This window comes from Anopheles aquasalis, chromosome 3 (assembly GCF_943734665.1).
Source record: "Anopheles aquasalis chromosome 3, idAnoAquaMG_Q_19, whole genome shotgun sequence".
Classification (NCBI taxonomy): Eukaryota; Metazoa; Arthropoda; class Insecta; order Diptera; family Culicidae; genus Anopheles; species Anopheles aquasalis.
Genome location: NC_064878.1, coordinates 53503549 through 53523548, shown reverse-complemented (window position 1 = coordinate 53523548; position 20000 = coordinate 53503549). Strand labels below are relative to the sequence as shown.

The 20000-nt window shown below is 51.1% G+C and overlaps 1 protein-coding gene across 1 annotated transcript in view; it reads right to left on the bottom strand.

The window, feature by feature from the left end:
- LOC126576054 (mediator of RNA polymerase II transcription subunit 14) overlaps positions 1–538 on the bottom strand; it is a 5508-nt gene extending 4970 nt beyond the window's left edge. Inside the window, exons 1-2 of the mRNA XM_050237137.1 lie at positions 288–538; positions 1–223 (exon numbers count right to left, since the gene is read on the bottom strand). The exon at positions 1–223 is cut by the window's left edge and continues 1212 nt beyond it. Of these exons, the coding sequence (XP_050093094.1) occupies positions 1–223; positions 288–442 (378 nt within the window). The 5' untranslated portion in view covers positions 443–538. The remainder of the gene's footprint in view (positions 224–287) is intronic.
- Positions 539–20000: the final 19462 nt, after the last annotated feature.

Below are 20000 nucleotides of genomic sequence, written 5' to 3'. Positions count from 1 at the left end.
GTGAACCAACGTTTCGCGAGCCACGCGCGACAACATATCGGCCGTATCGATGAACAACATCGACTGTTTGTCGAGAAAGCCCATAATCTTGGCCGATTTGTCCACCTTCGAGGCCGAGTTGGCCCACTTGACCAGTGCCAGCAACCGGATGAACAGCTGCCGGGTGCTGGCCGAAAAGTTGTAGATTTCAATCTTCCGGTCCATGTCCGTTTTGCGTGGCAACCTGCAAAAGGGAGCGGAGAAGGTCAGCACAGCCGGGGGACACAATCCGGAGGAGTGAGACTTACAGTTCCGCCAGCACGGTCAGTTCGTGGTAGGTGCGCTGGATGATGAAATCGATTAGCTGCCGGAGCGGGATGAGGTTCTGGCGCTGGGCCATCTCCTGCCCGGTCGGGATGAAGTTGGCCACCGCCCCTCCCTGCTCCAGCGGCTGCGGCGCCATCTCCGGTAAGCTTAATTACACTAAATCCTTGCAACAAAAGAATGTAGACTCTTTTTTCGTGGCTTCCGATTCTGCTTTCGACTATTATTTTTGCTTTTTTTTTGTTATTTCCTAGCTGTCATTCGAGTTGTCATTTTCGGCATCATTTCTTTCCGTTTATGCTCGCTAGATTATGTTTCACGAAGGTTTTAAAAAGTAAAATTAAGGGGTTTCCAATGAGGAGAGGCGCTTGAAACACTTATACAATCTTACCAAACTACTAAAGTACAAATATATCCCCTATTAACTCCATAAAAACATAATTTATGTTTCATATTTTCGATAAATTTTACGCTTCGTGGAGCGTGGCCTTATTATCCCTTTTATGCTTCATGGGCACAACATATTTCTGCCATCTCGCTCTTGCACAAACGAATGAGTGAGAGATAGCGATAGACCCGGAAAATTGTGGTTTTCAAATATTTTCAAAATTATCGGCTGTATTTTAAAACTAACAAAATAATAAAATGATTAAAAATATACTGAAAAAGAGCGAAACATTGAGTAGAAGAAAAGGTAAATCATAATTTTAGCAAAACTTGCAACCGCTGAAGACCACGTGGCTTACAAATATGAAAGAGTTATTCATACGAGTCACATTCGTATCAATTCATTTAAAGGCCCTACGTGCTTTCTAATTGCAACATCAAACCTCATGCGAATGTTTTACATGACTGTGAAAAAGACAAACCGGAGTCTGCTACCTAATGGACACCACCACCCCTCAGGGTGCTTCGAAATAGATTTCCGCAACCACGGATGGATGGTGACTCACGGACATTGTTGATCACTTTTCGCTGCCCCATACACTTGGCCTCAAACGAGGCGAATGTGTGTCAAGCAGTGCGATTCTAGGTCTCATCTAGGAGTCACCCAACAAAGAACCTGTTAGTGTTTGGCCAGCAGCAAACCTCAAGCGGCAAAAAGATATGCGACGGTCAGTCTAAGAATAGTACCCGGATTCGCCAGTGGCCGAATCGTGGAACTGATGATTCCCCGGACTGGGCCCCGGAGCCGTATCTCAACCGTAACAATGGCCCGTATCGGGCCATGTTTTTGATGTAGGGAGAGAGTTTAATTTTAACCCACAAGAGCCACAAGAGGATGCCCTTTTACGCCCCAAAAGTGGTGGTCCACAGGGTCTGGCTCGGTCGCTCGCGTGCAGTCCCTAATCGGTGTCACCGCGATGCGCCCCATTGCCACAGCAGGAGCAGCGGAAAGAGGCCACGAGGCCGCCAAGGAGCACGAAGTGCACGAAGCAAAAAGGCCACATTGTGCTACATGAGCCAGCGCACTAAACGTTGAACTTGTGCCGCTTGTGAATGCGCGGATCCATGTGGCACCACGGACGGATGTGGCAACATTACCGCAACATCAGTGCCGGAACGAGCACTCGGTTGCTAAGCGGTGTGCCTCTGACACACGCCACTGACATCTTGCAAAAATTGAAGGGGGAAACTTGTGGCACTCTAGCAAATGATCATCATCGCTGGATGCTAGGGGACGGAAATGGTGGGGCCTTTGTCTTACTTTTCCTTCCCGCTGGTCGGGATACGGAAAGGTCCCGGTACTCCAGTGAGTGCTGACGGTGGCAGCTACCGACCGATCCGAACCGAAGGGATCCGCAACGCCTGTTGGTGCGGTTTATTATTAACCCATTTTAATGAGCAATGCATTTCGGCCGGGATACACTCGCCGACACACAAGCGCGACAAACGATCGCAATCGTCGTCCTCGGTCCGGAAACTACGCCACCGGCGGGGGAAAGGGACACCGACTCGGTGGCAATCTGGACGGAATGGCGGATTGCTGGGTCTGGTCTGGTCTGGTCTGGTGCGCGTGCTGTACGCATAATCAAGGACAACGCGCGTGCCTTAAGAGGGGTTCTTGCAGATGAGGTTTAGTGCGGCTCACCATCTCTTCTCCTCCTTCTCTCCGGGAATGATGTTGCTGAACAGCTGCCCGGTACCATTTGTCCCTCTTTGCACCAGAGATCCCAAAAGGAACCATATTTAGCACGTGTGACAGTCAAAGTGGAAGCGATATTCTTCGCTTGCAACGCGTGTGCCATCGCTCATGTTCTGCCAATGTTCCGGTTGGCGGGTGCATTCCCTCTCTACCGCAGGGTTTGTCCCCTCCGAAGTTGCTGCACTGCTTGAGGTAGTGCACGTTCCTTATTTACTTAGTTTAGTTTCTTTCCGTGCAGCATCTGTATGCACTTATGCTACGGTTCAACATTAGTTTAAGAATTTAAGATTTTACGTAAGTAGGAAGCACCGGCACCATGCCCTTAAGATAATGTTGTTCTTTATGCGCTTACAATCCGTATCCCAATGGGGGTACATTAATTGCAAATCGTATGTTGTACTGCTCCATTGCACTCCATATCGTATCTAAAAAAAAAAAAAAAACCTCGATAGTGCAATGGCCTCTCTCTCTGAAAGACAAGAGTCCTATGGATAACATGGAGAGCAGTGCATCGAACGATCTGCTGTTGGCAACATAACGCTGCTAGGGACCACCGGAGATCGTCGGTAATCGCTGGTGGTACTATCGCTCGGAGAAGCTGCACAGGAAGTGCATCCAAAATAGTTACCAGATCCATGCTCTGCGTGCGTGCGTGTTGTCTTGTTTGTGGTGATGCAATCCGGAGAGGAAACTATTGGTCTATTTTCAAAAACAGTGACCCCCAGGGGCTACTGGCTGCTGGCGCTGGTGGCTAACCATTCTGAACCGTTGGCCTCATTGTTGTTTTATGAAATATTATGCTTTCACTCGGCTGCGAGTGTTCAGTAAACATGCAAATTCACTCTGTTCGATTCTTGATCTTCGGGAACTAAACTGGAGAAGAAAGAAGGTGGCAGAAGTGCATCATCGATGATGGATGAGCTGGCTGCGAGCGGTGAGGTCAATGTACGATGTAATATTCTAACATGGAAGGGCTACCGAACACACATAACGGTTGGGAGATTTGAAGTGCGCCTGGCGTAGTGGCCTGAATCTCTTCAAAACAGAAACGATAGCAGAAAGTGGTGCGCACCCATTCTACCTTATCTTCCCGTTGTGAGTTTGGTCGATTCATTTTCTTCTCGAAAAAAAAAAAGAAACGGGCGCCACAGGCAGACCACGATCTGGTACCCTCCTCACCAGATCGATCTCAAACTCGAAACCACCTAGCAGCGATCGAAAAGCATCTCTCGCTCCCCCAAAGGTTCGTCGAGAGCGTTGTCTTAGTTTATGTTTGTGGCGATTGCAGACCCGGAGGATAGTGCACGCGATATGCGTTCGGTATTTAAAAACAAACAAAAATCAGCCCTGCTCCTGGGACCGCCCCTGGAACTCGGGCGGTTGCAACAAACTTCTTCATCCCCGTCGACTACGGTTGGCGCAGGTTCGAGGAAGATTCGTTGTCAGAAGAAACCACTTTGGTGGATTCGTGGTTTATTCTGCTTTATGGTTCTCATTACGGTGCTGGTGCTGCTCATCTTCCTTGCATCCTGATCGCGTACGTTTCGAGACAACACACAGTTCACTAACCTTACCCGCCCGGGAACAACACCGGAACACGAGTTTCGACTCTTCCGAAATCACGGTGGCTGCGTAAACTACCCGTCAGCCCGTGAGTGAGGAAGATGGATAAAAATTGAAATGAAAAAACCCGTGGTGCCTGGGACGAGGGAAGAGAAATTGTACGCCACATGTCCCCGGCCATCGTACACATGTCACCCCAACTCAAGAAGTCCTCGGTTCGTGCCATCGTCGCTGAACGATGGATGCTGTTGCTGCTGCTGATGGATTTCTCGGAAGTCAGCCGTTCGGAAGTCTTTTGGAACTTTGTTGCGAAAAAGGTTGCAGCATTTTTTTTTAGATCGCGATGGATCGTTGTTTGCAAGGCATGGTGGCGCGTGCCAATGTGGCTTCGCGTGGCACATGAAGAACGAACCTTAAAATCTTATCCCGTACGGTACTTAAAGTTGACGCGTGGCGTCCATTCCCGTTCAACCCCTTTTTCGGAAGGTGGAATCCATCATTTCTCGCTGCCAGTAAACAACGACCCCAGTGACTGCGTGACGGACGCGTTAGCTACGCCACAATTTATCTTTCCCTTGTGATGCAGAATGGAAAGCGTTTGGAAAATCCTTCACCCAAAGTGCGCGCGAGCATACGAGGGGACTTGAGCCCACGTACGCGATCGTCGATCGAGGATCAGTCCAGTTTCGTTTCCGGTTGTCTGGCACGGAAGCAACAGACAGGAAGGCTTACACCAGAGGGTCCTGTGGGAAGTGCGCCAGACACGAGAAATGGTTTCCACGCCGCGATGGAAGGGTTCCGAGTTGTTGTTTATGTTAAAGCATCCTAAGCAGATGCTGGCAAGGAAGTCCGACAAGGAAGTAGAGGGTTCCAGGCTCAAGCTATCCCCTGCAACGGGGGGAACGGTGCCCATAGTTATGTTTATGGGACATGGGAGGTGTCAAGCTGGATAGATAAGGGAGACAAATTGAGCTGCAGTTCATCGCGTGAAGGATTGCGAGCACCTTTCGTTCCTGTTCTCCAGCACACACAGGGTATATGCTACAAGAAAAACAGGAAATCAAAGGTGTGAGGAAGGAGCATGGGTTTTTTGCGCCCCTTTGGTTCGTACCGAAACATCCGCAGCAGCAGCATAATTGCAGACAGCACTTTCCATCGTTGTCGTCGTCGTCGTCTGTTGGTTTTGGACTCGGTCGGTCTTCCAGACACAAAAACTTCCAAGAATCTTGGCGACACGTGCTGAAACGCATGTTCGCAATGCTACAGTACGGTGTAGCGGGGGAAGCACCGCTAATTCTCGGTATGGCATCCTGCGCCACTACAGAGCATCGCAGGACCTGGAAGTTTTACTGCTGCGTGGTATCGACCAGCTCCAGTCACGCGTGCCATTTTTTTTTTGTCGAAATGTTGTACGGCCATGTGGTGTCTTATCGGCAGATGCTGCTCCTGCTGTCTAGACGCATTATGACCTCGTTTCGGTATTCTGTTAAAACGACGAACTTGCACTGTGATAGTTTGTTTAGCTGGAAGCTGGTGAAAAGCAGCTGCAAGAATGTAGTAAGAGATAAAGGACATTTTCAAGATATTTCCTGAAAATTCTAAATAACGTCTTATGTTGCGAGCTCGCTCTACAACTGACTTTGTAAGAGGTGGAGGACTAAATTACACTCGCCGATGTGCTGGAATCATCCACAAAACACGAGCAAAGCGTGTCTCTGGCTTGCCATTTGTCAAATGCATACAATTCATACCCCGGTTGCAGCTCCTCTAGTTGCTTCATGAGCCAGAGCAATATTAATCTCCCCGTGCAGTAAGACAAGCGACGAAGATGATAGTGCAGCTGTCACAGAGGCTCGGTTAATTATTGTGAAATCCCCCGTCTCATTTCGGTCTTTGAATTACGTTCTACGCTGGCGAACACGTGTTCCGGGCTGCAAACGTGAGCTGATCTTAGAAACATGATGAGTCCCACCGAACGAGACTTTGGAATCGTAAATGATCGTTACTAAAGGGTAATTTAAATGCTGCTACTGCTGGAAACACGCGTTTTGTACTCTTTTCATTAACAAGCAATAAACAAGATGGAAATGTGCATCTATTGCGGCGACGTACCGCCAAGAGAAAGGAGTCGCGGTCGCGGTTTAGCTGTTGATTCCGCGGAATGCACTAACCAGAGAAGCCATTGATCTATGCCTCCCAGGCGGTGGAGGCCATACGTCGCGCTGGTCAATCATACACCGAATGCACAACTCATCATCATGATCATCATCATCATGATCATGAGCATCGTTGTGGCGTTCCAAAATTACCAACTCAACCCGCTCGCGATGGCGGTGAAACCACGAGCTGAAGCAAGATCGCATCGATGCGGCCTCTCTGACGGTGCTGCGTGTGCGCTTGCAATGATTTATGCGTTCCCTTGGGTGTCCCCGCGACCATGAAGAGGTCGTTTGCATCCCATAAAATGATTATTGCACCAATTTGGGGCGGAGATCGTAAGGAGGTGGCCAAAACTATACGTCAACCAGCCAACCTTCTTCAACTCCGTTCTACCACCCAACGGCGGTGCGGCGGTAAAGGTTGAACCGTCCAGGTCATGCCAGGTTGTGAGCTGCACCTTTCACTCAATTAGTGAGCATTAGGTGGCACTGAGGTGGAGTGCAGTGCAGTGCAGTAGCGGTTGGTTTAGTGACGATGAAGCCCACACACGCAGCGCACCGGGAATTCGCGGAATCGGCACCATTTTCTCCCCTAATCAGCACGACGTGACGACCCGTGGACCCCGTGGGTGCTTTGAAGGATTGGTGTGAAGGTTGTCACTCCCGCGTGAGAGTGTCACGGACCGAGGACAGCGTGGCATTTGATCTTCTGCGAAAGTACGAAGCGCGCTCCTTCTCCGATTGCCACCGCAGCATAACGAGAGCATATTTATATCATTTGCGGCGTGATGTATCAAGCTGGTCGTTCCTTTCGGAGGGCTTGATCGCGTGATTAATGCTCTGTTCCCAGGCACTGCGAACGCACTTTATTTTGATGCCTTTTTGAGGGGCCGTTTTTCCCGTTCGAAACCAATCAAATGACGCTTCGCCTTGTTTTGGGGACACATTATCGTCGCCTCTATTGTTCGGTCGCTTTGTCACGCCAACGACAACTGGAAACAGATGCTACACTCGAGATGTAGGTTTATGACAAATCTTTCCGCATATCTCTCCTATCCGCCAAGCGCCAGTACTTATCCCAATTATTACTTTCTTCCCCCCTCTGCGTGCGCCTCTCCTGACCCTAGACAGCAGCCTGGTTTCGACGAATTTCCCCCTTTTTCTCGACGACCGCTCTCCTTTTCTGGGGTGCTGCTCATGCCCTGGTGACAACCATTTGAGTTTTAAAATTAAAACGGCCTTCTTCCTCTTCTTCCTTCCGTCGGCAGCTCCGAAAAACATTCCGAAACATTTGGGATGAAGCAGTGGCACGCGACTCGCGACACAGACCAACAGCGGAACAGCAGCAGCAGCATCAGTTCTCCAGCTGTTATCCCGATGCCAGTCTTTAAAGGAGCTGGCGGGAACGGGCGGTGTCTCCCTTCGGGCTCGGCTTGCGCCAGTGGCAGCCAGATAATCTATTTTATGGTCGGTTAATTTTTTGTGTTCATGGTCTCGGCGAGTGTGTTTTCGGGAATCGGGTAGGATGGCCACGTATGCGTTCGTAAATCTTAACGCTGTTCGTTCGGGCCGGTGGTTCGCCGTGGCATGTGGCGTTGTTTGGGAGCCCGGATAAGCCGGGAGGCATCTTAATTTCCACTCGCGATGCACCTCTTATCCAGTGGAATTTGGCAAATGCAAACATGTTGCAAACCGGGGGACCTGCATCGGAATGTCACTCCGAGACGCGTGAGTTCACGAAAAGGGGAATTGATCCGTAAAGTCGACAGCGACAGCCAGTGCCAGTAAAGAGACATTTTCTGGGGAAGTTTTTTGCGCCAAAAGTCTCTCGAGTGATTCATACAAAACAGTCTAGCGAATGAAATCATCTCATTTCTCCTCTTGGAACAGGATAGATCCACTTGCTAGAACAAGTGGACTCGACTAGCGAGAAAGAAAATGAAAAATGAAGAAAATGCTAGTTCTCCAGCAAATACAAAAAAAAAACAAACGTTCCTGTGCGTTCCATTGTGTAATCCACTGCCACCACGGTGGTGGTTCCAAGTGGTGCACGAGAACTCCAGCAGCGATGCGCCACTCTGGTGCGCCCCGAGAAACCGTGACTGCTTCCAGATGCGTCCCGAGGTGTCACACACGCGCACATTATGCACAGATTTATCTTCGGGTTGGCCTTCAAAAAACGTCCGGGAGTTCGTATTTTTTTCCTGGTCCTCCCCCTCCTTCTCCTCGTTCTCTTCCATCCTGTCTGTTCCCTTTTCTGTCTTGCGGCCCACGCAACATGCCACACCGACCGACTCATCGTGATGCGCACGACCTGGGGGGAGGTCAGGCGTTAGGCGTCCTCATCGTCGTCGCGGTAGTCGTCGCGCACCGTCAGGTCGCAGCGAGTCACAGATTTTGATTCTGCCAGCCAGCCAGCCAGCCAGCCAGCGAGCCAGCCACAACCGATGCCACTTCAAGGTGATCTATTATTGCCCTCGACGGGGGTTTTTCGGGGAGGGATTTTCGGTGTGATCACGTCGCTGTCCGATCCGGATCCGGAGTGTTTTTCGGGGATGTGTGCACGGGAATTAGTCTCGTCTCGTCTCGGCGCTTCTCGTCTGGCTTCGACCGCGGACTGGGCCCCCGAAGGCAGGAATTCAGTTTGGGAATTCATTCAAAGTGTTTCTAATTTTAGGGTACCAGTCAGTCCAAGAACTGCCGAACTGCCAGCACACCAGTTCGAGTCCAGGAGGTGGAGCTCGCAGGCACGCAACGGGAAGGTGCGAACGGAACAGATTGTCAAGTTCTTGCCAAAAACGAATGCCAACTGCCTCCAGGCGACGGCGCCTGCCCTAATACGATTTGGAGTTTGGAATTGGAATCTCTCGGTCACCCATGAGACTGTTGGCGTTGATTCATTCCAGTCCAGTACTTTTCTGGTGGCCAAACGCGCATTTCTTGGTTTGTGCATCCTTCAGCGTCCTTGGCGAACAGAAAATGGAAATTCTGTCTTTGTCCACATTCTGGATCTGCTTGTAATTGCTCTTCAGTTCCGACTGGGGGCCAATCCGGCACCAGCAGACCGAGATGTGCGCGTGAGGGACGGGACGGGACGCGTTGCATTTGTTTTATGTTTTGTATATTTAGCCGGTTCAGGTTCAAGGAGAGTAGTGAACGGGTTACAAATGAACGCAAACGGGCCCGGGATGGAACGCATCTTCTTCGGGACAGATTGTAATGCAGGCGGCCATCGGGCATCCTCGAAGGAATGAGTACACGTCCACTCCCGGAAACAACGTGGCATTCTGTGTGAACGCTTATGATTGATGACAACTGCTGTCATACCTTGCTCTTTAACCTTTTTTTCTATTCTTTTTCTTACTCTTTTCCTCCTCTCCTACTTCCCCTCGCCACATCCGCTGGCCCGGGTTTACTGACAAATTGCTCCTCGTCCTCGTCGGGACAGCCACTTTGCGTCGATCGACAAGCAATCCGTGTGCGCGCTCTGGTGGTTCATCCCCATGGTAAAAAGGGTTGAAGGATCGAACCCAGTGCCGGTGCAACAATGTCGACGACAATCGACGACGACGGCGCTCGGGAGGGACCGTCACGAAAGGATGATGATGCATTTCCCATCACTCTCTCAACGCACGTCCATCGCTTGGGGGTTGGAAAATGCAATTTCACGCCGAAACGGAAAAATAATGATTGATCTCACTCTGCTGGCTGGCTCGTTGACATGATTTTTCAATATGTCCCCGATTTTTAATGAGATTTTCAGCCCCAACGGGGCTTGTTCGCGACGAGTTCGGGAAACCCGCATAGGATCTGCATGCGAGTGGGCGGCTGCGGCAAATAGGAGCGTGTAAACGAGATGTAATACGAGATTTCCTGGATAGTGGCCTGAGCACCGTGGCTAATGGACCTCACAGTACAAGTGTTGCCTTTCAGCGGAGCCGCTGGTCCGCACGCTGTACTTTATGGCGATGTTTTGCTAGAAAACAAACGCGACAATGTAAACGAGATTGGGTGGCATCGTCGGTGATGGACGCACCGGACGGACGTGGAGAGAGTTTTGCGTCAAAGTCTCGCCGAGACAAGGAGCCGCGACGCCGCTCAATCGACGATCGCCTTGTGCAGTAGCAGCAGCAGAGGATTGAAAATAAAGAAAAGAAGCAATGGGCAACTGTTTATAGCGCGCTGGTAGGATGCTGGAATTGCATCGTTGTGCAGCCGAGCGCGGTGGCGTGAACGTGGTTTTAATTGAGGGAAATTTATTAATGGAAGGAAAAGGGGCTTTCATTCCCGCCCATATTGCGTGTAAATTGTGGAAATGATTTGTTTGGACATGGATTCCCTTCCGAGTGATTAACACAGGAACAAGAGAAATGGCCTCAATGATGACCCGCTGACAAGGCTATTCCTTTCATTCTTTTCTTTCCCTCGTGGAATATCAGTCAGGATATTAATGAGTACATCACACTGTTTGAGGTGCTCTTAGCGTTGCGTAGCCTACTACTTTCTATTCACCTGCCAACAGGACAATCCGGTCACAACTAGTTGCACTAAATGTAGCGTAGGTCTTGAGTCCAAAATGCCGCAGCTCTTGCTGTAAACATATCGAGAACTGCATGTTGCTTACGAAGCGTGCGTTCGATCTCTTGCTTGTTGCTTTCCCCACAGCAACGTTTGATTACATCTTCTTCCGTCAAGGCGCACGAACGCAGGGATTTATTTAATTTCAAACAATTATTTAGACAACCGGAAGCAATGACAGAACTAATGTGCACCGCTGTCTATTTTCCGGGGTAGAAAGAAAGCCAGGAATATGTTACTTCGCACATCGGGAAACGAAAGACGCACCAACGACCACCGGGTACGTCAGGGATCCGTGCATCCCCTCGGATGCGATGCGTTCCTCCTCCCGATCACGGTGGTGCTCAGCTCCTGATCTTAAGCTCTGGTGGCGGGAAATAATAAAAATGCGACGCAGTCACACTCCTATAAACATCACAGGGGGTTTACCCTAGCGCTGTTACGCCGGTACGCTCGTGGTTGTTCCTGGGTCCCTGCGTGCAGGGTGCTACCACAACAGCTGTTGTATACGGCGGCCGTTTTCTGGAAGAGTGCACGCATGGATCAGTGTCATCCGGTGGCCTGGCAGCATTTGTCAGTGCCCGTACGTGCGTGTACCTAGGGTGGCCGTTCTCGGTCGCCAGCATCAGGCCGCGCCAGGTAATGAACTCATAAAAGGTCCGGGACCGCCCGAGCGTCGCTCGGTTGCCAGGCGCCGCAAGTGGCCACCCAGACCCCGTGGTACCATGATCGATAGTGAAAGTTGGTGGCAGAAGATGGGGCTTAGGCATTCTGCGTGTGTCATCTGAGGATCGCGACGACTGCGACGACGACGACGACGACGACGACGGCGACGAGGCAGTGTTAGACGATCACTCGGTGATAGATAAAATATGACATGTACGGTTGGTTGAGGAAAAACTAAAAATAAGTACCCCGAGCGGTAGCACAGTAAGTGCACAGGACCATTCAGAAGACACTATGCTAGCTCAGCTCAGCTCGGCGCAACGGCAATCGATTGAGGTGCGTGCCGTAGTCCACGTCCACCGCCGGTTAGCTGCAGCATAGCGGCAGGCGTACAGGTTTTTGACCTTGCCAGCGCGAACAGAACGGCGCATCTGGCGGTTGGATCCGATCGATACCACCGACGATCGCCGAACACCGAGCGCGCACTGGAAGTATCGATCCGGCCTGGCGTCCAGGAATCCATTCTCGGGAGGGGGAGAACTATTTTTGGGAGCGAAATCTTTCAAGTTGCCTTCCAAAAACGCCCAAACAAATCCATCTATAGACTTAGAACGTGAACAAGGGCCGCTCAGCCGTGTGTGTCTCCGCATGCGCTCGCGTGCCGTGGACCTGCGGGAAAACACATGGAGAACTGAACAAGAGAGACACAAAGAGAGAGAGAGAGAGAGAGAGAGAGAGAGAGAGAGAGAGAGAGAGAGAGAGTGAGGGAGACCGAGTACCGAGTTCTATTCTCGAAGCCACGGGCGAAGATTAGGGCGGCGGTTTACCCCCCGTTTTCCGGCAACTTCCCGGACGCGTGCTTCCCGGACTGCCAGACGCCAGAGCCAGCTAGCCAGGAAGGGAGCCGAAGGAAGGTCCTGCGGTGGGCTGGGCAAAACTATTTTTGGTCCGACGCTATGGAGGGACCACGGAACGGAGGGGGGCCATTGGCTTCGGCTGCGTCATAAGCAGCACGGGCCAGGTTTCCGGCCACTGACTCATACCGTGATGGAGCGATCCTCCACAGCGATCGGTCGGTCGGTCGGTCGGTTGCTGTTTTGCCAGGCGTCACTGAGCCGATATCCGCGGCCTGGAGTCGTTAATCTAAACAAAGCGCTTGACTGCCGTTGGAAAAACCAGTTGGAGCACGGCTGCCCGTGTGCCTTTTATCCCTTCTGCCCGGATCGTTTATGCTCTGGCTGCGGCACTCTGCCACCGGCTTTGGAAACTGACGGATCGGTTCCCCATTGGCCAGCCTTTAGTTGCATCGCGAAAGGTGCATTGAACTATGTTGGATCGTTGGTAGAGTTGGGCGATTTCTTTGTGGTTCTTTGGTGGTATCCTGTGTTCTATCTGGTCTCTCGTCACTCTACATGGCACTTCGCACTCACTTTGTGCCTCAGGAATTCGAATACTGTTGCGGTTGCCGAGCTAAAAGCGAACGATCGAACTGCAATGTGCATCGCATTGCAGAAGGTTCTGTACTATTTGGAATTCCATGTCCTTTCTCCTAATCCACTGAAGTTGGGTGACAATGGTTGGTGGTTGTTGCACGCGATTCGCTGCAAACCGTAACCCTTCTTCCAGGGCAGCGTCTGCAGATGGAGGCATACTGATCCCTTCCCGGTCCCTATCCGGTTACTGGGGTGGTACTGCGCACCGGGAAGCCGTGCGGTGTGTACTTACGCAAGGGGACGCTACACTATTACGGTTCATTGGAACCACGGGAAACTGTGGTTGATGGTGGCGTGGCGTGGCGTGGCGTATGGCTTTTGGATAGACGACCGCGGGTCCCTCTAAAAATATCCCATGGCCCATGTCGATCCATTCGGCTGGATTCGACCGCTCGTACCTTTTTCCTAGACCTGTGGAGTTCTCGTCATCTCGCCTCGTTCCTCGTGTGCACCGTTCAGTTGTCAGTCTTTAGTGCCTGATCAGGGCCTGATGCTGCTGCTGCTGCTGCTGCTGCCGCCGGTGTCCGTTTAGTTGGGGATCTGTCGTCTAAGCCAGGAGCCGGGGAAATACAGGGAAGACGAGACGGGAGTTCATTGAACCGGAGCGTTCGGTGCGCCTGGTTGGCATGTGGTTGAGACCACGGCCAGGGCACTGCGACACTGCGACAAGGTGTCATCGAGACATCGGCGTGTCCGCGTAGCGCGATTCGTTGCGAAGCGCCAACGTATCTGCGCTGGCCAAATGCTTCAAATAGTTGTTCGGTGAGAATGTGTTCGACTTTGCGAATGTTGCGCTGGCCGCTAGCCGATGATGATAGCTTTATTTGCTGGTGGGTACATTTAGCACGTCGTTGATGCATTGACAGCTGATTGGTTTCTTGAGATAGGCATGCGATCGCTTCATAGCATTCCAGGAGCTACAAGGCGATCCAAGGCTTCCCTTTCAACCTAACCTCTAAAAACAACTTTGAGCCTACTGTGATCAGTATCCTTTAGACTTTCATTGTCCTTATAAACCAATCTATAAAATAAATCCGTACAGAACTAACGGATTATCAGGTAAGAATCACATTCTTAGTGACAATGAAACACGTTTTCTTTTCTAAAAAATTGCAAACCACCCACCACCATATATCAGCCACCTGAACCGAACCGAAACCTCACGCAAAACCAATTCGTTACGTCCGATGACATGACAGTAATTTCCTGCCATTCCTGCCGACACCACTCTCCCTCACCATCCGGGTGATCCCGGGACAGTGGCGCTGATGATTTACATTCTGTTGTGATTCCTTTCACATTTTGCGCCCATCAGCGGGACCCACTAGAGAGGAGATGTCGCATTCAAAACAAAGAATTAAAATGTAAAACAAACGCCTGAAAGCCGAAACCGCGGCAACCGGCGACGGTGACGGCGGAGTGGGGTGCGCGTGCGACAGGACGCCGCCACATTTAGTGAGCTGCTGACGATCGCCGGTCCCTGTCTCTGTGTGTGCGTGCGTGAGTGCGGGTGTTGAGCGGAGCAGGAATTGAGGATGATTTATAAATGACACAAAACATTCCTGTCGCACAAACGCACGCACGCTGTTCTTAACGCCGAAACTTCCGCCAGAGCGTGCGTGGCACTGCCGGGAGACCACGCAGCATCCGGTGGTGGGACACGATGCGAGAGACACCTTTTCGGTTCCCCTTTCCCACTCTACCACGTTGGTGGTCGTGGGATGAAGATTTTTCCCCACAAAGCGTGATGCGCGGAGAAGAGTTTTCATTTCATTTTCCCTCACTGAATCGTACCACTGGCCGCTGATCGTGTTTGATGTTGAGCGTGGCGGTGTGGGCATCGTTTCATGAATGAGTCGGCAGATTGTTCGATGCGTTGATTGTGTTTGACAGCTTGAAGGTTATAGGCTCGTTACTAGCGAATTTTGTTTGAACTATTTTGACAGTAAGAACTACTAAACATGACTGATCGGACATGAATTCAGGTTCAAGGTTAATTTTGAAGTGACTAAAATGGTCGAAAAAGGACCCTCGAGCAGTTCCACTTCCTTTTCATCCTTTTTTCCCACTCTTCGATGACGAACACAGTGCCTAAGTGCCGCTTTCTGGCTTTATTTTTCTGACTGAAGCGTTCAGATTTCTCTCCAACGGACGATCGCCCATCTCATACCGAGACCACCCGACATTCAACAGCTTCAACCATCTGGTCACCAAGAAACCTGCATCATCTGCTGCTACTGCTCCTGCTGCCACGTACTGGTGCGTGTTGCAGATGAAAGCGTTCTTTGAGGTCACCCCCCACCAAGCCTGTCGCAGCCACTGGGGTGCGGCTGTCGAATTCGCGACGCGACACCGCGTGGTCCGCGATCGAACAAAGAGTTTTATTTTACCACCCACCATCATCGGGGGCGAATTTCTGTTTTCTCGAAAAAAATCACTCCAAAAGTGGTTGCCTCCGCGGGAATCCGAAAAGAAACATCACGAACTCAGAGAGAAGATGAAAGTGGACCACGCACACAGCAGTTTGGAGTGTTTGTATCAGAACGGAGCGGAAGTTGTGACATCGGCGTGATCGCCGTCGTATCCCGACACCCGGGGAACGTTTATAACTTTCTTTGTTCCTTCTCCCGGCAACTCCAACTCGGTGTTTGGCAATCCACCTGCCATTGCTGGGCCGTGCGCTCCGACGGATTGTAAACCGACACTTGCTCGGGCCAAGGATTTGCACCAACCAGCCACATGATTTAGTGTCCTTTGTTGCACGAGAGCACGCACAACTCCAGCTGGCTGCGGCACGCACTCTCATGCGGCCGCAGCTGAAGCAACAGTTGGAGTATCCGGGGCTTTTTAAGTGGCCGTCTTATGGGGCCGGATCCCATCCCCTATTCCAATGATCTATCCGCATGAGTCACGCTCTATCTGCGAATAGTCAAGCGTGCCAGGCGTTTTCCACTAAATCGTTTAAGCACCATTTGGTGGTCATTAGGATTTTCGTGAAAAATCTTGAGGAAGAATTTTTAATTTCGTGCTCCACCCTCTCCGATGAGATATGCGATCGTGTCCTTCTGGTTGCCATTATGGGTGTTTTCTTTCTTTCTTCTTGAGCGGCGCGTACCGCAATCCGCTCCTATGACTCCAGGAATCAACGCCAAAACATGTGGTTCCCGATGTGATGTCATGGCGTCATCAAGATGCCCTCGCACACTTTCTTTCTCTCACTCGGGAATGTTTTCCCCTTCCAATTGAGATTACCATTCTGTCGGCTTCCCTCAATGTTCTTCGAATATCGAATACCAACCCAATCCAATCATCCTTGGGTCTGACACACTTTCTGTGCCACTTTTACCCAAGCGATCCTGTACATTTTCAGCGAGCGACGGAAAACACTAAAGCCAGCTGTGGCGGTTGGCATTTCGGAGATCGGAGATTCGTAAATTCGGTCACTCATTGTCGTTGGTTCGCGCTGCCATTAATCATACTGGAAACCAGCGAGCGGTCAACCTTTTTTTCCCGATTATATTTCTAGGATCATAACGGTGGGATCGCGTGTATTAAAACCACGGGCTGAATCACGACGTTATCTCATGTCACGCAGCATGTGGCGCATCCGTCTCTCTCCTCATAATCCTAGTGTGTTCCTAGGAAATTTGATGAAAAATAGATTTCACTTGAGTTGTGAGGGGAAAGTGCGTGATTCTGACCGGTTTTTTTGCGATCTGCGTGAGTGAAAAATCGTTTATTATTCTGCGCTCTACGCCACTGGGTACGAAGGTCGATTGTTTACGATCGACAAGCAAAATTAATTTGAGTAAATTACCCTCGGTTTTTAGCTTCATCCTGCTCCTCATCAACAGGCAGGCCTCTAATTGAAGTGTTTCCAAGAGCCAGGGAAAGAGAGTGATCGAGCGGGGATCCTGTTTTCGGAACAACACGATCACATTGTAGCTGGCGTGAATTTTCACGGAGTTCCCGACGGCAGGTCTCGTGCCAGACGATGGCCGCTGTCAGCAACCGTGGCGGCACTGCCTGACGTGCAGTAGTATCGTCTTGTTGACGGAAATGACCACCGAGCGATGCCTTCCACGGTGTGCAGCATTGCCATTGCCGTTGCAAAATGCCCTTGCTGCGCGCTCGCGATCATCATTTCATCAAAGAAAGTCCGAATGGCGCAAAATCTGTGTGTGTTTGTGTGTTTCCTAACTTAATTGAGCGTTTTTACGATCGTCCATAAATCAGTCATAAATTCGCCCTCGCGCAGGAGACTACCAGCTGCACGGCATGGTTTGTGATTTTCGCATAATCTTCCCAACAACCAGATGCCGTGGTCGTGGTGGTGGTCGTCGTCAGCGTGGCTAGCTAGCTTCTGCCTGGTGGCAGGTTGTCGCATTGCGCGTTCTGCCAAAAATCCCATCCCAATCCCACCCACTGCCAGCCATCACGTGTGCATCACATCCTCTCGCCCAAAAAATGCATTTAAACCCACCCCTCTTCCTTCTTCGCAAAACCATCTAACAAGTCAATTGACGTAGTAGCCTCGTCCTCTCCCCAAGCATCAAATTCCCAGCGCCCATGCCCGGGAGGCGATTGCGATCGTGTAAAAACGCGCCATTTTCGCGGTCAAGAAATGCCCCGTTTTTTCGACAGACACACCACCAGAGCGTGGAACGGAAACAGCGAAAGAAAGATGGAGTGAGTGTCAGAGAGAGAGAGCGACGCGCATTTGGGACCGTGTACACAGCAGCACCAGCTGGCCTGGTCTGGCTGGTCTGGCGTGGTAGTAGCGTCCTCATAGTAACAGGTGCTACCGTTCGGTTGCCAAAAAATCGTAGTTTACCCCGGGGGCCCTCTCCCTCTGGGGAGCCGCCACGCGCTCGCCGCAGTTCCCGGCATTTCATCTCACATGCCGCATGTCGATGGCCTCTCGGAGTGCGCGCGCATTCAAACCGCGAGTAGGGGGTCCCTACTACTGGTTGCCAGCAGCAGCAGCAGCAGCAGCGGGAGGTTGAGTTTGGTGGAGTCGCTCGTACGGGTAATCATCTATCCAAGCGGTGGTCGATTATCCTGGCCGCCGCTTAGCTGCTCAACTCCCACCCAACCATCGCATCACGTCCCCCATCAAAGGGGCATGGCGATCGTTCGTTCGTTCGCGAGACGCTTGTTGATCTTGCTCTCCCGTACGTCAGCCAACGAGACGGCAGCAGCAGGAGGCCCCACGCGGCCACTGCCGTTTTGCTGCTACTTGCTGCGGTGCGGTGCGGTGCGCGTTGGTGCTTCTGTTTGATTTATTTATAAGAAAGGCCCAAAACGAAGAGGCAACAAGAGCGACGAAACGAGTGGAACGGGGAACGCGTGCGAAGTGCGAAGAAGCGCGAAGCGAAACGACAAAAAATACGCCAAACGATAGATCATCTTCACGAACGGCTTGGCTTGGAGGCGAATAGTGACACAAGGGCCAAGGATCGTGTGACTTTTTCGCTCACCATCAACCAACCGAATCTCGCGGTGTCCATCTGGGAGTTTAGAAGCAGCCCCAAGACCAAGGAGCCAGGGTGAAGAGTAGAGGACCGCTGCCATCAACGCTAAACCAGACGAACAGACGGGATTTCGTGGTGGTGAAGATGATGATGATGATGCTGATGGCGAGGATGATGAATATTGTCACGTCAAAAGTGGCCACGGTGACTGCGCGGTGACCACGGCGTGAGTAGCAAGTGGTTCCCGTTTGTCGCGCGTCCACGCGCTGCACCACGCTGACCATTCGACATTTCCGCGAATTTCGGACGGACACCCGGTTGTTGTTTCGTATTTTTAACCCCCCCAGCGGACGGGCCTGGTTGCCGATTGCTTAGTCAGTGGTTTTTCGTGTTTATCAGCCGCTTCTCGGACCTCAACCGACCTGGTGATGGAAAACCGATTCGCTCATCCTGCCGGTAGCTCGCGCTTTCCACGAAAACACGGACGCGGACGCCTGGTCTTCTGGTGTGGTGCAGCACGATGATGAGCACTTTTGGGACGTCGTTTCGGAGAAACCAACGACCAACGGACACTGGCGCGACTGGCGCGTCCGTTTGGTGCGGCTTAGGATTGCGCAATTATCTTTCGCGCATTTCGCGCGCGAGAGAGCGATTCTCAAGAGTCAGAGTTGAGTCAGCGAGATCTTAAGGAGTGCCGCTTGCGGTTAGTTAGGTTGCGTGAGTCACAGACCAACGGGATCGTCGATGATCGCCTTAGTGGCATCTAATGAGCTCGAGGACCGCTAGATGTGATCCATTTAATGATCGGTTGTTAGAGGTACATTTGAATGTACTGAGTAGTTTTGTGGAAGGCTACAAGTTATGTGACCGTAAAAAGGGAGCTCCAAATGAGAAAAACAGTAGCATCTGCATTTGTTCGCTGCATCTTGCGCCTTATGTTGCCTTGTTTGTTTCTTTTTTTTTTTGTCGCAAAACATCCCTCAGTGAAACCGTCTGCGGAGTGCAGAAGCCAGCGTAACATCTGCCTATTTGTGCCCAGATGCCCTGGACCGCCCTGGTCTCCCTTCAGCCCCAGTGCGCGCAGTCCCCCATTTCGGTGGCATCCGTCGTCGACACATATATCGCCGAAGATCCTCGCAATGTTGCGCACGCGCGCTGTTGTGGGGGATTTTTGCCGGTTTTTTTCATCCTCCTCTTTTATGCGCTCGTTTATGCGCTCCGCGCGCGGTTTATGCTTTCTTCATGCGCGCGGCGTATGCTCGGTGTGGGGGGTGCCGCACTTGTGCTCGGTGCCATAGGGAGCGCGACGCCGGCGTGTGCAACTATCGGTGCGATGAGTAATACATAAGAACCCCGCTTGGTGCAGATGCAACGGATTTTTTGTTGAAGCAGAAACGCTTCACTTTCAGTTTGTCGTCTTTTTTTTTCGAACAATTTATTTACGCGAAGAGCAAAAAATTCTCTGCTTGTAGATCCTGCCAGTTACAGTAATTGATTTGCTGAATTCAAATGCGGTGGTGGTTATGAAATGAATTTTCCAAATCATCCCACCCTGGAGCATTAGTGGTAATACACTTGGACAGAAAACATAAATCACCTTCATCTTCACCATTCGACA